The 19499-nt window shown below is 36.5% G+C and overlaps 1 protein-coding gene across 1 annotated transcript in view; it reads left to right on the top strand.

Annotated features, from left to right (window-relative positions):
* The first annotated feature begins 210 nt into the window (after positions 1-210).
* Positions 211-19499, top strand: part of LOC103770581 (sodium channel protein type 1 subunit alpha) — a 59532-nt gene continuing 40243 nt past the window's right edge. The window contains exons 1-13 of the mRNA XM_008937846.1: positions 211-477; positions 3172-3290; positions 7198-7287; positions 8125-8253; positions 8767-8858; positions 9955-10227; positions 15154-15217; positions 15831-15972; positions 16104-16310; positions 16777-17076; positions 17899-18279; positions 18332-18334; positions 19427-19499. The exon at positions 19427-19499 is cut by the window's right edge and continues 60 nt beyond it. Coding sequence (XP_008936094.1) covers positions 211-477; positions 3172-3290; positions 7198-7287; positions 8125-8253; positions 8767-8858; positions 9955-10227; positions 15154-15217; positions 15831-15972; positions 16104-16310; positions 16777-17076; positions 17899-18279; positions 18332-18334; positions 19427-19499 — 2140 coding nt within the window. The remainder of the gene's footprint in view (positions 478-3171; positions 3291-7197; positions 7288-8124; positions 8254-8766; positions 8859-9954; positions 10228-15153; positions 15218-15830; positions 15973-16103; positions 16311-16776; positions 17077-17898; positions 18280-18331; positions 18335-19426) is intronic.

Raw genomic sequence — 19499 nt, 5'->3', positions numbered from 1 at the left:
TAACCTGTTTATTTTAGCTTTCTTTACATAATATCCAATTTTGTATATTTTAACATTCCAACACAGCATAAACAGAACCATTAAAAATAAATGTTGTATGTTTCTTACTTGATAATTTTAATGTATTTGCTCAAATTTTATTTTCTGCTTTCTTTTAGTATTTTCCTATGCAGAAGAATAAATGGTAATTAAAATGTGCAGGATGAAAAGATGGAGCAGTCAGTGCTTGTACCACCAGGACCAGACAGCTTCCAGTACTTCACTAGAGAGTCTCTTGCAGCTATTGAACAACGCATTGCTGCAGAAAAAACTAAGAATTTTAAACAAGATCATAAAGACAACAATGATGAAAATGGGCCAAAGCCAAACAGTGATTTGGAGGCAGGAAAAACGCTTCCATTTATATACGGCGACATACCTCCAGGAATGGTGTCCGAGCCCTTGGAAGACATGGACCCATATTACATCAATAAAAAAGTGAGTCTAGTATCAAATGCCTTGAGTGTGTGCATGTTTCCTGCCTTTATAAAATGATTAAAGAACTTTGTAAAACCTGAGCCCTGAAAAGCGTACATAATCGTTCATATACAAACACTAATCCTACCATTTGTTTGGACTTCATCTCAGTGTGTATCTACTTTGTTCTGACAGCTTTGGGTACAGTAGTCCATGTTCATCCACACTGCCTACACATTGCCTTGCATCTGGGTGGAGGCGGGAATGAGACGTACCAGGGAGGGAGGCGTACACATGGATTAGATATCAGCTATTATCTATATTTCTTAAACAAAAATTCTTCAGAGCTAAGATACAGTTTTAGTTCACGTTTAAAGGTAGGGGTCAGAGTCCAGTCACAAAGGCGGTTTGTGTGAAAAATTAAACCTGAGGTGGGGAATTTGCCTTGCTGGTTTTGCTTATACAGAGCAGCTGAAAGTAGAACAGCTAAAATAGCAACAACTTCCAGCTGAAACTGGAGCTGTGGTAGCATGCTGTTATTTTCCATAACACACTTCCAAAAAGTTAGAAAAGCATGTTAGAAAAGAGATGTATGTTTAATCTGCTTGTGTTCAAAGATTTTTTAAAAAAATGTAGGTTGACCAAACATAAGTGTTGTAGTCTTAGATACAAAGTTAGTAGAGAGTGTGATTTTTTTTTTTTTAATACCTTTTATCAGCTACTTTATAGTTGCAAAAGACAAGAGAGTGACCTGGAGGCTTCTATGCTCTAAGTCCTTAGGGCTGGGGATAGACCTGGGTGAGGAAACTTACCCTCCCTCCTTGAGGTGTGAGGCTTTAGAATATTGTGCCAAAAAAATAATTCATCTGCTTAGTTGCTTCTGTGTTTAAAATGAAAGCTCCATTTAAGGTCAAGTTAACTGCAGATACACTTTGAAGGCTGTTATTATCTGTAATATGTAAGCGGAAGCGTAATTTGGAAAGATTAGATTTATCCCAATCTCCTCAGTTTCACATGGAGTTCCTTCATTTCTCTGCAGAAGCAGGGAAATCAAATACGTATCTTATACGTCCTGCGTTTGTCCTCAAGACAATATAAAGTCTCACTATTAATGTCCCTTACTCTTAAGGGGTTTTCTGTTTATTGGAAGATGTGGTGTATAGAGCTTTGACAAAGACAGCTCAGAGAAGAAGCCAGCACGTGAGCTTGGACTAGAACAGCTTTTCATCAGTGCTTAATCTGTAATTGCCCTCTGCCTTCAGTTCTTGTTGCCATGACAGAATGGTGGAAACACTTATCTCCACATCTCTCTCTGCCTCCTGGGTGCTCCTAGAGATTTCTATCTGTACTTCATGGTCCACGCATAGTGAGCCTCCCAAGTCTAATCAGACTGAAGACTTGTGGTCCTTGGCGTATTTTCTCTGCCAGCTTTCCCAGCTTTGTATTCACTCGTTTACAGCCTTGAAGCAATGCTCAATGTCACAGAGACCAAGATAGCCTTTCCCAGACTTTGCTGCCATTGTAGTTTACAGCTCACTTTGTCAGCAACATAACAAAAACCAAGGAGAATTTGTCATAGCTATATAACTCTGACAATACAAGAAAAAGCTATTTTTGACATTTCTCTTGGGCGGTTTCTTCTGGTACTTTAATTCTGTTTGAATTTAGACTATGATCCTTGTATTATCCCTTCTGCTGCATGCAGTAACTTTCTTCTGAGTTACTGAGACTTCCTGCTACAGTGCTTTTCATTCTTTTTCGATTGCTCTTGCAGTTGGGAACACCTTAGTGCCACAAAGGAACCTGACAGTCCACGTTCCCTGTGCTGTAATGTTAATACTGTTGAAACCATGATGGTCAACAGTGGAAGCAAAGCAATGTTTGTAGTGTTTGCTCTCATACCATTTATGTTTGGCTAATGGATTTATTTGCAAAAAATAGACAATCTTTCAGTCTACAGTCATCTAAATTCCCTGAAGTAAGGGTGGCATGCTTTTAAGTTTCAGTGCATGTGATAGGCTCTTCAGCTTTTAAAATTAAAATTTAATATGTATGTTCTGGAAAAATTTCAGAGTGCAAACCACAAGTGTGCAGGAAGATCTTCTGGGATGCAGCTCTTCCTTTCCTTCAGTAAGGTGTATTCAGATGCCCATAGTCCTCAGGGATACATATAATCATGGTTATATATGTTACTGCTACTTCTCCTCTCTCCTTATCACAATGACCAAGAAAGAGGCTAGAATAAAAAATACAATATATAATAGTCTAATAATTTACTTCCTATAAGAATTTGTCCTACTAACACCTCATGAACATCCACAGTTAAGGTTTCCCTGCTGGCTCTTTCAAACAGCAAGACAGTTTTCTATGGGAAAACATAAATAAAATTATAATTTCAGTTAATTTCTACACCATTTTTTTTTTTTTCCACAAGAAATGCATCATGTAAATGTATAATTACTCTGCTGAGGTTTTTTAATGAACAAGTAGTATATAAACATGAATGGGATGTTCTATACTTAAAACTATATTTTCCTATGTCAGGCACATCAGGTAAGTATTGAAAATAAATTTTATATAAGAAATCAGTCATGGGTTTTGTGTATTATCTATTAAAGTTATAATTTTGGTTAATGGTCGCTAGGAGCTGTTCTTAAATTATCATCTACAGGTGAACACATTCTTGTAATAATGTCTTTTCTTTCTCTTTTTCAGACCTTTATAGTATTGAATAAAGGGAAGGCAATATTCCGATTCAGTGCCACCTCTGCCCTGTACATTTTAACTCCTTTCAATCCTCTTAGAAAAATAGCTATTAAAATTTTGGTACATTCATATCCTTTTTCAATGTTGTTCAAAAAGATAAACACATTAATCTCATAATTCTTTCTATTTAATGATAAATAAAGGTTTTCATAGGCTGTTGATTTTTTTTTATGTCACAGTGAAATACTTGTGGTAAGGTTTTATAAGTACTAGAAAACGTGTATCATATTGATACACTTTTAGCTATTATGTTTATTTCCAATAGTTCTGCACAAGTCTGCAAATGGATTTCAGATTTGATCTTGAAGCCATCTATGTTTAAAAAAAACTTCTTCAGCTTTATTTTAACACTGAAGGCGTTTGCATTTCAGATTCTTTTTTTTTGCATTATGAAGTATATTCATTAAAAAAAAAAAAAAAGCCATTTGTGCTCACAAATTCCAGAGGAACTCTGAGTTTTGCAAAGTATTAAGCAGATATGCATCTCCTCAGGAACAGCTAAGTCAGGGGCATTGCTTTTTAGGGATTGTCAGTATTATATTGGTTTTCGCGGGAGGCTGGGGTGTTATAACTGATGGAACAGTGCACAAGATAGTTTTATATTATCCTGTGAAATACGTACACGATGTTCATGACAGGTTGACAGGAATTTCTAGCAGGTGAGGTTTTGGTGCACTTTGTCTTGCAAAACCCCAGGCCCTGGAAAAACTAAAACTGTAGTGTGACAGTAAATCTTTTACCACTGAACAGTTTATCAAAGGCAGAAGGCTTATTATTATAGAGTGCTGGCAGAATCTTCTATATCTCTGGAAAAAGGAAGAAACAAAGCTGATTGTTGATGATTCAGAAACCCTTTTACTCTGAGCTCCCCGGAAGCTGAAGCAGTGAGAGAAGTGGAGGAAGCTGTCTTGAGACGAGTCAGTGAGCATTTGGGGACAGTAACTAAGGAACCTGACAGAGACCTAGAGACATGATGATAGTGATGGTGAAATAATGCAGCCAAATACTGTCAGGCTGAAGCCTCCGATGAATGTTCCTCCTTTCAACTTATAGAGCGATTTACAGTACCTTCCAACCCTGCATCTCTGGATAGTTGTGGGTAATGTTACTGGCATACCGATTACTGAGTTTGGTTTTAGTTTTAAGTTCCTCCTAAATGTGTTCAAAGAGTAACTAACTGGTATGTACAGCAGTCAGACCAAAAGGAACCATAATAAAGAATGTGCAATTCCAATATTTTCTCTTCTATTTCTTAAGAGACAGTATGATTCTGTAATTTAGCTCAGTTATAGGAGGAAATTTCCTTTTACTATATGGACTGTTTTCTTTTCCAAGCTGCCAGCTATGTAGGCTATTTTTTATATTAGATAACGATGTGTAGGGTTTGAGGGTTTTTGTGTTTTGGTTTGCTTTGTTTTTCTTTTTTTATCTTAAACATAGCAATAGATGCATTAGTTTCTTTTTTTTGATATGTTTTTTTTTTGTTTGGTTGGTTTTTTTTTGAGGGATTGTGGTGGGTTAACCCTGGCTGAGCAAGTGATGTCCACCAAGTTGCTCTATCACTCTCCCTCTTTCCTTTCCTTTCTCCACAGAGTAAAAGGGGAAAGGAAAACAAGATGGACACAGAAGCCTTGTGGGTAAAAAAACAAAGGCAGTTTAATTAGAGAGCAAAAGCCAAGCAATGTGGTGCATGGGAGCAAAGAGGAAAAAAAAAACCACAAAAACTTATTCTCTGCTTCCCATCCCCAGGTGATGTCTGGCCTTGCCTGGGAAGCAGGGCTCCAAAACGCGTAGCAGTTGCTCCAGAGGACTGAGGAGTAGCTCCTTCTCCTCCTCCTCCTCCTCCTCCTCCTCCTCCTCCTCCTCCTCCTCATCCTTTGTACTGGCTTTATGGTTGAGCTGATACCATAGGGTCTGGAATACCCCTTTGGTCAGTTCAGGTCAGCTGTTCTGGTTACATTGCCCCTCAAGCTTCTGCCCCCCCATCCCCTTGTGGGGGGAATGTTAGAGCCTTGATGCTGTGTGAGCACTGCTCAGTGGTAGTCACAACATGGGTGTTACCAACGCCCTTCTAACTCCCAACACAAAAGGTCTGCACCAGGAGGGCTGCTATGGGAAAATCAGCTCAGCCAGACCCAATACAGAGAATACCTTGGCTCTTCTAAGACAACATTCCAGTTTACTTGTGTTATGAGACTACCGAAGCTGCAGCCAGGCATCTCCAAGCTTTTCAACTATCAAAATGGTTACTTTTTTTTAAAATAATTTCCCGATTATATTAAGACAGACTCTTTAAAGCTGACTGAGGACTGTGAGGACATGCATTGTAAAGCATTCTAATAATTTATTCTAAGACAGAACAATTTTTGCTGTATATAGCTTATATGACAATAGGATCTACAAAACCTGTTAAGTCTCTTAATGAAAGATAATCACAATATTCACTGCTTGGTCAGGCATTTAGCAAAGTTTGCCAACTTATCTATGGGAATCAAGCAGCTAAGTCCTTCCTTGATTTGAATGTTTGCTTGGAAAGACATGAACAGGTCTGAATTGTTCAGCAGCTATAAGCAATGATCTTCACATTTGCAGCAATTTTCTGTGAGGTTTAGGCTGAGATGTTATTTCTCCTATTCCTCCTTCACCTACAGTGAAGAGTCAGCGTTTATTGTTTGGTTTCTCCATGGCAGAAAAATATATCTCAAACAAGATGCAATCTACTTGACTTAAAAAAAAAAAAAAATAAATCCTGGGCTCTTATGTACAAGTTTATCTGTAAATAGCTTTCTTCAGTTAATATAGCTTCTTTGCCACTCATGTTGCTGCAACTGTTTTTAAGTAAAACAACATTTAAAGAGATGACTAGAGGAAAAATAACAGTAGTTAACCATTTGCCATATAGGTGTAGTGGTTCTTATTTTTTTTGCTGCCATCATATGGCAATTTTGGGTCAAGTTTTGGTCTAGTTTGGTTATTTCCAAAAGTTTGAACGTTCCAGTTTTTTGCAAAGGGAAGGGAAGGACTGCAGTATTTGAAGATGCAGTGATCTTGTAAACTAAGAGCATAATATTTGGTGTAATGAAGCCCTGGTGTTGTGTCCCACCTCACTGTCACAAGCCCCTTTGAGCTCTGAGTCTTGGTTTCATAGTCCCAGAATACCTAATTGTTCCTCGCCGGAACGCCAAATAAAATTAGTTTTCACTCTAATCTCTATTAGTTTTCCGAGCTTTTTTAGCAATTGACCGCAAGGTACTATTGAGCCATTTTCAGATTACATCATTGGTAGAACAAGAGATGTTTCTATTGCTACTAACATGTTTTGAGAGAGATCAAAAACAGTATTGGAAAATGATTCACCTTAATCTGTGAGCCTTCTGTGGGTTTTTGTTTCACTGACTGAAGTATGTACTGCTAACCTAGTGATAGGGAAATAGTCACTTCAGTAAACAAAACCAGTATTCCGTGGTTTGTCCTCTGTTTTTGACAGACTGGCTTTGCTGGGTGCTGAGGTGATGTATACTTTTTCTACAGTTCTGACTCATATTTAAATTTTTTCTTCTTTTTTTTTTTTTTTTTTTTAACCTTGCATACAGCAGGTGTTGAGTTCAGTACCAGAACTGTAGAAGACCAACACCTATAGTCATGTCAGATACTCAAGTAAACTAGTAATCTTAAGCAAGTTATTTTTGTTTTGGCTGTTACTCAGCTCACAGTACCTCCTGACAGCCAACTCTTTTGCCTCTCAGTGTCAGGTGAAAACAAAATAGGACATCAACAACTCAACATCAGCAAACGAGGACGGATATTAAAGTTTAATGTGCTAATGTTGAAACTACCAGATTAAGCAAAATATATGTGCAATGTTTACTAAAGTCAAAAAGATTTGAGTAAGTGGAAATATTTTACTGTACTTAAGATATATGGCTGATGTGATATTGTATGAATTACTACTGTGTTTTCCTTAAAAATTTCTACATTATTCAGCATGCTTATCATGTGCACTATTTTGACCAACTGTGTATTTATGACCATGAGTAACCCTCCAGACTGGACAAAGAATGTAGAGTAAGTTGCATATGTTATTTAAAGATATCTTTGACTGTTCCTCTAGGAGTCAGCATGACAGTCACTGCATTCATGTGTGCTGGTAGGAATTATTATCAGACGTTACTACTATTTCCTGTCTAAATGACATAAAAATGTTGAATAATTATTTAAATTTCCTTCTAGTAGAATGATAAAGAAAAAAAAGAAAGTTGTTTACAGATAGTATTCTACTGAGGTTCCACTAGTGTTCTTGCATCTTCATGGTTTAGCATGTAGTCAACATTTTGACATCTCCTTTAGGCCACTGCGTTAGTAGCAGAACCATGAGCTTCTCTTTGTACACGTCTGTTAAGGACTGCATCTAAGGAGATGTATTCCTATAATGCAAATTCAGTGCATGCCTGCATTCTTCCCTTTTAAATGTAGATGTTTTAGTCATTCAAGCAGTATCCAGTAACTTATGCTCATAATTTTTTTGGTTAACACTAACGGATCTAGTGTTGCATCATTCTAAAATGAGTGTCTCCAATAAATGTTTTATATATTGGACAAATTTATTAATTTTCATATATGTACAAGATCAGGACTGCCATACTTCAACAGCTAATGCTGTCACATCTAATGCATGTAAATACACAAGTATATAATGAATATAGTCACATCTAATGCATGTCACATCTAATGCATGTAAATACACAAGTATATTTTAAAAGAAATTGCTTATTTACTGTTTTTCTTTTCCAGTTTTGAAATAAAAAAAAAAAAAATATTTCATTTGGTCATGAAGTTTCTATCAAAATACCCATGTAAAATGGTTGCTACTTTTTTTGGATTAAATTTTTCTATGTTCTCTAGGTATACATTCACCGGAATTTACACGTTTGAGTCACTCATAAAAATCATTGCAAGGGGCTTTTGCTTAGAAGATTTTACTTTTCTTCGAGATCCGTGGAACTGGCTTGATTTCACTGTCATTACCTTTGCGTAAGTTTTTGCTTTTTCTATTTTCTAGGAGAGTGAAGGGCAAAAAGGGCATGAAATTAGTATCGATACATATCAATTTTGTTAAATGGAAATTCTTGTATGGATTTACTTTTGTTTAAAACAATTTTCACATTCTAATATATGTATTTTGTTGTAAACAAATACTGCAGAAGCCGTTAGTACAGCTAGTAGTAGAGAGGCTAATTTCATGTCCTGAACTATTTTCTCTGAGCAGAAAAGGAGCATCCCTCTGACTTCATTCGCCAAACTTACCAGTCTAGTCTAGATAAACCTTAGGCTTTCAAACTTAATCACTGCGATTAACTTCAGAGACATGTAGTTTAACTGAAAGGCTCTGAAAGCATATTAATGAAAGGCAAGCAGCAGTGAAAGGTAAATCTCTGACTGTTCCTATTTTTTTGCTAAAAAACGCCAAAGCGGTCTTAATGAAAGACCCAAGTAAGTAGCATAAACTTTGCCTAAATTCTGAATAACTGTGATTTAATCCTACAGGTATGTAACAGAATTTGTAAACCTAGGCAATGTTTCAGCTCTTCGAACTTTCAGAGTATTGAGAGCTTTGAAAACTATTTCTGTAATCCCAGGTAAGAAGTAGTTGGTGTAAGGTGTTAGGCCCCTTGTACCTCCCAACTGTTCCTTTTTATCCTGTCATTGTGTTTGTGTGTGAACTCCCCTATTACAGATATGTGACAGAGTTTGTGGACCTGGGCAATGTCTCAGCGTTGAGAACATTCAGAGTTCTCCGAGCTTTGAAAACAATATCAGTCATTCCAGGTGAGAGCTAGGTTAAACACTGAGGCTGACTTTAATTCACTGAAACAGAATTCACATTTTTTTAACCACTTCTTATTTCTTTCCACAAAAAAGCAGGAATCAGAAGATATTAGAATTCATTGAAATCTCTGATTCATTGCTTTTTAATATGAGCGCTTTCTTTTTGAAATCAGCCTTTGAGTTTAACAGATTCTTGCATGAGACATTGCAGTACACAGTGTGTATTGTTAGCATCATATGATGTCAAGCTTTCTTCTCCACATTCAACAACTATCAGTAACCCTGAAGTTTTCTTACCCATGTGTAGCTTACCTACATAATGTTGTGTGGTATTTGTTTTAAATATTTGTGCCAAAAAATAAAATAGTTCAAAATGTTGACTTAGTAAGAAATTGAAGGAATATGATAATAAAGAATAGCATGGACATTGCATGGAGGATTTATTATCTTAAAATTCTATTATTTTCCAAACCATCTCCAGTTTTATAGCATTAAAATTTAATCCTACTTATTGTTGCACAGGCTTTTTACTACTGTCTTCTAAACCTACTGTTATAAATCTGATAGTAGCAAAGGTTTGGGGCAAGAGGTATAGAAAAATAAAGAGTTTTATCTGAGATTCATGTACAGCATGAGTAAAAAAATGTCACTTGTTTTAGCATTAAAACAAGTGTTTTGAAATATATGCAACTCATTCCACTCACGGTTTCAAATGGACATAAATTTCAGCTATTGAATCATTTTTCACAAGTGAAAAAGCTCTTCACAAAAATGTTGTTTCACAGACATTACAATCATTTATTTAGGCTTCTGCATGAAATGTATAACTTTACTGGGAGCTATTGTCATTTTTATCTTTTAAAAAAAGTTTTGGACATCAGAATAAAAATTCCTTTGCATTTACAGGCTTGAAGACTATTGTGGGAGCCCTAATTCAGTCTGTGAAGAAGCTCTCGGACGTAATGATCCTGACTGTGTTTTGTCTGAGTGTATTTGCACTAATAGGGCTGCAGCTGTTCATGGGCAACTTGAGGAATAAATGCCTGCAGTGGCCTCCAGAAAATTTTACTTTGGAGACAAATATTACTTCCCAGCTAAACAGCACCATAGGTGAAAATGGTACATTGCTTAATTCAACGGTGACTCTATTTGACTGGAAGGAATACATTGAAGATGAAAGTAAGTATTGTTAGCATAAGTCTTACTGAAGTAATTTGTGGCTGACCCAGTTCTTAGCAATAAGGAGGAGAAGGATTGATCTGTCTAGTTAAGGCAGAGCAGGTGACATGTTTTCACTCTCTCTCAGAGATCTGTTTGAAAGGCTGACATGGAAGAGGGTACCATGCCCATTCTCTTTTAGTCTTCTTTTTGTATGCCAAGCAACCCAGACCATTAATCTTTTTCTTCCACTATTTATTTTTAATATCTTGAGCCTCTCATCTGATCTTTTCTTGTTTGTAAATATGCTTCTTAAATTACAGTACTCACATCTAGACATTTCTCCTCCACATGTCGCATACTAAGTAGAGAAGAAGGATTACAAGGTAGCATAGTACTTTACACTTGTGGTTTATATATCTTAGCAGTTGTTTGCAGTTGTAACATCATTAAATCCTATTCAACTTGTGATCTACCTGCTTCTGAATCCTTTATAGATTCTTTCCTCATAGAGTTTCTACTTCTTGTTTGCACAGTTCATTGTTACAGCCTGAACAGCACTTTTTTTTTTTTTTTTTTTCTTTCAAAAACTTCTGTCTAGATGTACTGGTGCTTTTCAATTGTCATTGTTTCCTCAGACTCAGTCCACCATCCTTAACAGATCAGTATCATTTGCAAATTTCATAAGCGTTCTTCCATTTCCTGGGTTAGTTCAAATCTCGAACAGCAATATTCTCAGACAAAAATCTTCAGAAATTGTTTTGATATGTCTTTCCTTTTTCATACTTCCCATTTGAATTCCCAACCAGTTTTGCTGATACAGAGCAGTCTGGCAAACTGAAGGCAGATAAGCAAATGTATTTCAGTAAAGTTAAATGTGAGGATACAAACCTAAGCTCCCTTTCCTTAAAATCAGTGCTGCACAATTAATGTTGAGACAGGTTCACTGTAGCTGATAGCATACATCATCTCTTAACAGTGAAAGTTACATTTGGAGAAAGATAAGAACTAAAGGAGAGAGAGCAGAAGAACATGGAAGTGTAAAGGGAAAACTGACCACAGTGGCCAGATGCAAAGAGAAGTGGTGGGGTCCCTGCACGAGTCTCCTCTCCTGGATATCCTTTCCAATCCAACAGTGATTACTCCATTCATACTTTTCCCATAGCAACCATGTGTTTTTCATTAAGATCTCCTCAAACTCCCTACAGGTTGTTCCTGTTTACAGCACTAAATGGAAGGCACTTCGGGGTGGATGCTGAATGTCTGATTGCTTTTAAGCTCGTACATACATGTTATTAGGTCACCTAAAATAAACCAAAAGCTACAAGCGAGAAGTAGGGAATGGGGAGAAAGACGCATAAATCTCATACCAGAGACAATTGCATCCTGTGAGTGCCTGCTGCAACGGTGTTTGCAGCACTAATACCATGAGAATAAAAGCAACATGAAAACCAGCATGAGAACAAAGGTAAAGTAGTGCTACACAGGCTCTGGAAAGCACTGCAATGGCAGCTTACGTGAAAGATTGCAGAGCTGAAACTGAGAGGCAGGATATAGAAAAGCAACGGGAAAGCCCTTAGAAATAGAGAGGCTGAGACAAGCAAGGCACAATGGAGCAGTGCAGACTGACAAATTAAGGCTAAAACACTGCAATCGAAAAGCTAAATATTGTCCTGTTTGCATAAATAAATTATTGACCAAGAAGGCAGTATTACACCTGTATTTTGCACTACTGCAGTTGGTACTGGAATACTGTACAAAACTCAATTCAGATGAAAAACTGTTGAAAAACTGAAGGATGTTAAGAAGAGAGCAGCATGACTAAAGGGTTGGAAAACATGCATTATACCAAGGTAGACCAGGAGCTCAACCTACTCAGCATATCAAAGAGAAAGTTTAAGGGGCAATTTGATCACAGCTGAGAAAAAGTTCATGGGGAACAGAAATTTCATCATAGACATATCTTTGATCTAGCAGGCAAGGATATAACAGGATCAATAGTCAAAGCCAAATTTAAAATAAAGACAGCTTCTAACTGCGATCATAGAGCTGATCAATGATTGTGATGGATTGCCCTCTGAAGTTCTTAAATCAAGATGCACTCTTTTTCGTGATACTCTCTTGGATTCATGGAGATCTCATGTCATAGAGTACAATAAAGTCTAAGCAAAGTCTCCCAATGAAGACCTACACTTCAAGGTCAAACTTCATTTCCTATCTTTTTAACAAACAATGTTTAAACTCAAGCTCTGGTTTTGTTTGATTTAAAGAAGACCTGAAGCCCCCTAAAAAAACAAAGCTGAATTGAATTAGTTACAGAAAGTAATGTTGTTGAATGGCTATTTGAACCTTCAGTATATTTGCACAGGATTTGATGTGTATTATGAAATTTTAAATGATGAGGCTTATTATGAAGTTAATAAGCTTGTCCTTGCTTATTAGCCCTTTCAAAGAGAAAAGTTACCTTGTCACAGCTTTCTGCTCTCTTTTTGCAGGTGGGCAGGCAGGATACAGAAACAGTTTTTAAACCAACAGTGTCACAGTGGAACAAGTGGACTTAGGAGTTTGGAGCAGTGCAATAGCATTGTCCTTTGAAGGAATTATAAAAGTGTTTATTCTAGTTGCTGTATATTCCATGCAAAAAGGGCATGCAAGCCCTAATTTTACTACTGAGCTCATTTTCAGAAATATTGTTTACAGAGGGTTTATGTAAACACTTCTGACATTAGTGAGTCAAGCACTTCTTTCTTTTTTCCTTTCTCTTCTTTCAAGGTGGCAAATCTGACAAACTTAATTCTAGATGAGTTTAAGTTTATCTTGGCAAGCTTGCTATATGTAATTTTTGTCTGGAAAACAACATTTCACTATATGTTTTTGTGAAATAAGAATTATTCTCAGTCATTACCTTAGATTTACTAAAACAAATGCCCTTGAAGTAAAGTGCTCATCTTACAGGCATTTTTATCCCATTTCCTAATCAAATAATAGGAGTCAAACCGTATACCTTTGATGTAGTGAGGGATTTCTCCGGTTGCTGTAGTAAAATGCAATTCAGAGTTTTGTATCTAGTTAGCTACCAAAGCTTATACTGCTCCGCTTGTGTTGTTATAAAAGTTTTCATATCATGATAATATTTTGAGCAATTGTCATGATTGTGTCAGTGCACTGAGAGAAAGCCTGGGTGGCTTTTATTTCCTGTGGTGCTAGGAAGTACAGCATGCTTACATGGCACGTCTTGTCTGAGAGACAGAAGTTGAATACAGGCACTGTTTTAGTGGTTCGGCTCAGCTGATGCATGATCACCATGACTGACTGCTCTGTGTAAACTACTTCAAATGAGGTTTACATTTTTCCCAAGCAGCTCTGTCTCAGCACAGTGCAGTTCTGCAATGCCTACCAGCCCAGACTGACAGCAGGCACACAAAGGGTTGTGCACTTTGCACAGTACAGAAATTGTACTCGTGAAGGTCTATTGTCAGGCACAGAAACTGAGACCTTTGCACAGTGTCAGAAGAAGGTGTACATGCAGCTTAAAATGTAATATTTCTAAACAGTGAATATTTTTCATAAGATGGAGGTGTGCAGCTGGGCAGGGTACCATGTCTCTCCTGCAGGAAATCAATGTGCTGAGCCAATAGCTTGTGACATCTCCTCTAACTCAGAATTCATTAGCTTCTGTAGTAACCCTGCTTGGATGATAAAACTGCAATAAAGTTTGATTTCATCTGTGCTGGTAGCATTTCAAGTGAGATAATATTAAAGGAATCTAGCAGAGCAGTTCAATGTTAAAGAAATCCAACATGCTGTTCAAGTCGTCTCAGGATGCGAAAAAGACACCATCTTAACTCTGAAGCTGCTGTGCTTCACATGTATTGGAGGCTGGGGAGGTGCTCAGGGGTGTATTACCATGTCCCTGCCCTGTCTTTACAGACATCCTAAGGCAAGGATTTTGTTCTCCGTCAGAAATGGCTATGTGGTTTGACCTTGTATAAATTATATCCTTAACCCTGTGACCAAATGGGAGATACTTACTACAGCTGGAAGCTCCTTCTGCTGAGATGATTCTTCCAAAATCAAGAGCTTAGCAACTGTAGGCATCTTCTTCAAGAGGGAGAAAGAATAGCACTTCTCAAAGATATGGTCAAAGTGAATCACAATGTTTTACATATCACCACTTAATTCTTCCAAGAATAGATCGGACAATAGCTTTGTTGTTTAAGCCATCTGAAATATCCTTTAAATACAGAATTGCTATACAGAATATAGGAAGGATTGCTATAGGTCAACTTGGTAGAATTGCCCCATTTTTCTTTCCTACTGTTATCATTTTATCATATACTCCTAACATCCTACCTATACAAATTTGGGAATGTTGCAGTAATTTTGTCCAGGTTCAGTTTAGACCTATACCAGGGCATGCATAACAATCAGCAGGCTAATTGCAGTGTCTATGCATCCGTAACAGAGCCCCTCACAGTCATCTGTTTTGCAGAGCTCACAAAGAACTGTCAGAAGTGTTTGCAAATGACAACTGGAACTCTTGGTAATACTGAATAGAAAGTTTTAAATAAATTATTAGTATATTTTTCAGATAAAACTTAATTATTCTAGTAAGTAACTGTAAAATATATTTTCACAAAGTATGATTTAGTTCAGTAATCAGACTGAAGGGAAAATATTACATTTCATCTACATCCAGATGTGTTTGATAGGATTTTTAGTACATTTTGACATATTAACAGTAAATGTTGTGATAACACTTACTGCAATTTATATTGTCATTTAATCTGAAGTTATGGTCCTGATGAAAAAAATAATACTGCTTATATAATATTGCATCTGAAATAACCTTTATACTTTTAGAGTGGGACTATTTATTTCACAGAGCTGTAAGAAAACTTTCTCATTCTGATTTTTATAATTTTTTAAAAATTCTTTTCTAAACAGGTCATTTTTACTTTCTGGAAGGGCAAAGTGATGCTCTGCTTTGTGGAAATAGTTCTGATGCTGGGTAAGACAAAATTTCATCATATTGTTGCGCCACAAACAAATTAGATCCATGTTTTGTAGATGTACAGTTGGAACTGGGCTATATTTTGAATGACATCTTCCTTTCACATAAGAGATACTAGGATTTTAGTGTGAACTGAGGGTTTGAGTTCATGGCCAGAGCTCAGTGGATTGGTTAGATGATCTTAGTCTTTGCATGAATTAATCAGTAATTTGGTAGGAGTGTAGCATCTGTCTGGATGAGAAGAAACAGACACAGCAGCAGGAAAATTCCTGTTAGTTTGCAGTTCCAGCTGCATGTGTGAGTATTAACACACTCAGATAGCAGAAACCACTGACATTGACAATGCCTAAAAAATTAATAATTAAGTTGTTTGTAATATTACGTTGTAGAACCTTAGAATAAAATTTTGACACTAATTTTTATGTGTCTTCCGTCTTAGTTTTTCCAATATCCTTTAAAATAACTTTCTATTAAAAATCACAGCTGCTATTATTTCTAGTCTAGCTAGATCAAAATCCTCTTTTTAATTAAATCTCATTAAATCTCCTGGACGTTCCAAGTGTCAATATTAACACAGCTATATAAGGTAACACCCAGCTTGTCTTTGCAGGCAGTGCCCAGAGGGATATACATGTGTGAAAGCTGGTAGAAACCCGAATTATGGCTACACAAGTTTTGACACCTTCAGCTGGGCTTTCTTGTCACTTTTTCGCTTGATGACTCAAGATTTCTGGGAAAACCTATATCAATTGGTGAGGTTGTTTTTTTTAAAATGTAAAATAGACTAAATATGTTTGTACCAAGGAAATACATTTTCTTTTCAGTATGAAAACCAGAAATTTTGGTAACCTATTCTTACTTATAAATGCATTATTATTTCCAGACATTGCGTGCTGCTGGGAAGACATACATGATATTTTTTGTTCTGGTGATTTTCCTGGGCTCTTTCTACCTGATTAATTTGATCCTGGCTGTGGTTGCCATGGCCTATGAAGAACAGAATCAAGCAACCATGGAAGAAGCAGAGCAGAAAGAGGCAGAATTTCAACAGATGCTGGAACAACTGAAGAAGCAACAAGAAGCAGCTCAGGTAAAATTTATGATATAGTAATTCAGCATTGTATGGAGGTAATTTTATTAAAGATATTCACCATCTGCTTTCTGAATTTGGAGTTATAAAATACCCTGTTGGGCTTCCAACAACTAAGATTTTTCTTTTCTGCACTGAAAACAATTTTAACGATCCAGCCGCAATTAGGAAGGAATATTGAAAACTAGGTATATATTATTAATTGTTTTTCATAGTCTAGTGTCATTAATACAGTCTGTTAGACTTCTGCATTTAAAAACCATTCATGAAAGACATAAGAAGGCTATGACCAGCATGTATCTTGAGTTAAATGAAGAATAAAAATTAGAAAAAAATAAGGAGCATATATTCTATGAAAAATATTAAGATCTACAGTGTCTGGACTAGAAATTCTGTAAAGTAAGTTTTGGAAGCTCACAATGTCATGGTTTGCTCAATGACACAAATTCATTCTGCAACCTGGCAGGCAGCAGCAGTGACGGCAGCAATAACAGCGTCCGCAGAGTCCCGGGAGCCCAGTGCTGGACAAGTAGGAGGGCTCTCAGAAAGCTCCTCAGAGGCATCAAAACTGAGCTCAAAGAGTGCAAAAGAGAGGAGAAATAGAAGGAAAAAAAGAAAACAGAAAGAACAGTCTGGTGGAGAGGAAAAAGATGAAGATGAATTTCACAAGTCTGAATCAGAAGAGAGCATCAGAAGGAAAGGTTTCCGATTATCTATTGAAGGCAACAGACTGACATACGAAAAGAAATATTCTTCTCCACATCAGGTATTGCACATAATTGTTTTTAGTAGAAGCATACATTTAAAGCATCATAGGCTGTTACAAAACTATTTTACTCTTCCTGATACTGTAATATGACCCTACTGCCTAAAGGAAGGAACCACTGAGATTTTCATTAAACTTTATTCTTTTTGCCAGTGCTTGCGAGAAAGTGCTCTAGCTGATAGATTGTCTTGTAAAAAACTCACAGAGAATTAAATATAACCACATATCTCTATTCTTGCAATGGCATTGTTCAAAAATAATATTAGAATTTCCTATGATTGGTTCAGGTGGGGGCTGTGGATGAATGATTGTGGATTATCTAGACTTACAAAAATGCTACTGTATTTTTTTTTTCATTGTAGTCATATTTTCCTCCTGCTTCAATGACATTTGGAGATTGCTTCAGTATATGCAGGATGCAGCATGCATGAAAGAAGGCATCTTTTTTTTTCTTGATGGGTGTTGTGCAACTGTTTTACTCAGTAACTCTGACATTAGGAGAAAGCAGTACTCAAAACTGGTTTTGTCTTTAGAATCCATGATCACTTGTATTTCTAGCTGCAAAAATATATAATAAATTAATATAATTATAATTTTATACATGTAATTAAATACAGATAAAAATTTCACAGCAGCATTTAGCTGCTGGGAAAATTTATTACTGTTCAGGAATAACAAAAGAAAGCAAAATAAACAAACAAACAAAAACCACCAAAAAAAAAATTAAAAAAAAAACCACAAAAACTATGCTATCCTATGCTATCCTAATAGTAACACGAAGTTTGGAATTTTCAGCTAATCACAATTTTTGTTTGCCTGCAGTCCTTGCTGAGCATTCGTGGCTCCCTGTTTTCCCCAAGGCGCAACAGCAGAACAAGCCTTTTCAGCTTCAGAGGTCGAGCAAAGGACGTGGGATCAGAAAATGACTTTGCTGATGATGAGCACAGCACGTTTGAAGACAATGATAGCAGAAGAGATTCCCTCTTTGTTCCTCGTAGACATGGTGAACGGCGCAACAGTAACATTAGTCAGGCCAGTAGGTCATCCAGGATGCTAGCAGTGTTTCCAGTGAATGGGAAGATGCACAGCACTGTCGATTGCAACGGGGTGGTTTCCCTTCTTGGTGGACCATCAGTTCCTACATCTCCTGTTGGACAGCTTCTGCCAGAGGTGATAATAGATAAAGCAGCTACTGATGACAATGTAAGAAAGTTTTAAATAGCTTAGGCAGCATGGCCTTTTCTTAATGCATCAGCCAGTGTTGTCTACAGAATGGAACCTTTGGCAGTGCTTCCTGGTTGGTCAAGATGTGAATGCTCCTGCATCTTGTAAAATCTTTAATAAATAAAACAGCTAAGATAGATTTGCAACCTTAGCATTTATTGATTAATATTCTCATAGATAATAAATGCATTTCATTTTTTTAAGTAACAAAATGTTAACTTACACATTCATAAAAGCAGTATGTTTTACTCTATTACTGTGAACACTTTGTGATCTAGAAGTCCATCTGGATATGGTCTGAAAAATCATAGTTACTGTACAATTTAAAATAGTATACAAAAATGTTATCATATCAGTATGGTGCTGCTGTTACCACTTCATCAAAATCAGCATTATTAGTTAATTTCGATAACATGCTTCCTTGACCTATCAAAAATGTAAGGAAGTTGTCAAGCCATTATGATAATTTATTTCTCAATCTTTTTCATCCATTGCTGATTGAGTTCTGTCGTGTTTATTTGAAGATCACATTTTAATACACCCAAAACCACAAATGTCAGCTTGAACATATATGCAGCACATATTGCTACCATTCTCTTGCCATATGCAAGGTAAGAGAAGATGTCTGTAACAAACTTCTTGCTAATCTCAAACCTGTCTACTGACATTACTTAAAAAAAACACAAGCATGAAGAAGCATGACGAAGTCAGACTTTTCTTACTTGGTACTTTGCCTAGGGGAAAACATTATTATTTTACAAAGCCCAGAATATTCTGTCAGAAGGAGCAAGGAAAACAAATTATAGTTTTATGCAAAGTTTGGAACACAATCTTTTTCCATTTGTTTAAATCTTTTTTTTTTTTTTTTTTTTTTGTAGACTGGAGGAAGGAAATGCAAAAGTTAAGTAAATAAACTCTCAGTCTTGAACAGTAAGCAACTATTGTCTCATACCTTTTAAAAATTGCTTGGAAGATATTAAAAAGTAATAAAAGTCTGACATGATGAAAATTAAAGAGCACGAAACACGTATCCAAGCTAAGACACTAATAACAGGGTTCTATATAGTATTTGCTTACCTTATTTCTCCAACATGGTCTCATCTATTATTGTTTGTTCTCTATATAGGGCACAGCTACAGAAACGAGAAAGAAAATGTCAGGTTCTTTTCATGTTTCTATGGACTTCCTGGAAGATCCAG

Source organism: Merops nubicus, unplaced genomic scaffold, assembly GCF_000691845.1.
Source record: "Merops nubicus isolate BGI_N331 unplaced genomic scaffold, ASM69184v1 scaffold7503, whole genome shotgun sequence".
NCBI lineage: Eukaryota > Metazoa > Chordata > Aves > Coraciiformes > Meropidae > Merops > Merops nubicus.
The sequence above is the reverse complement of the archived record's forward strand: the minus strand, read 5'-3'. Positions and strand labels throughout refer to the sequence as shown.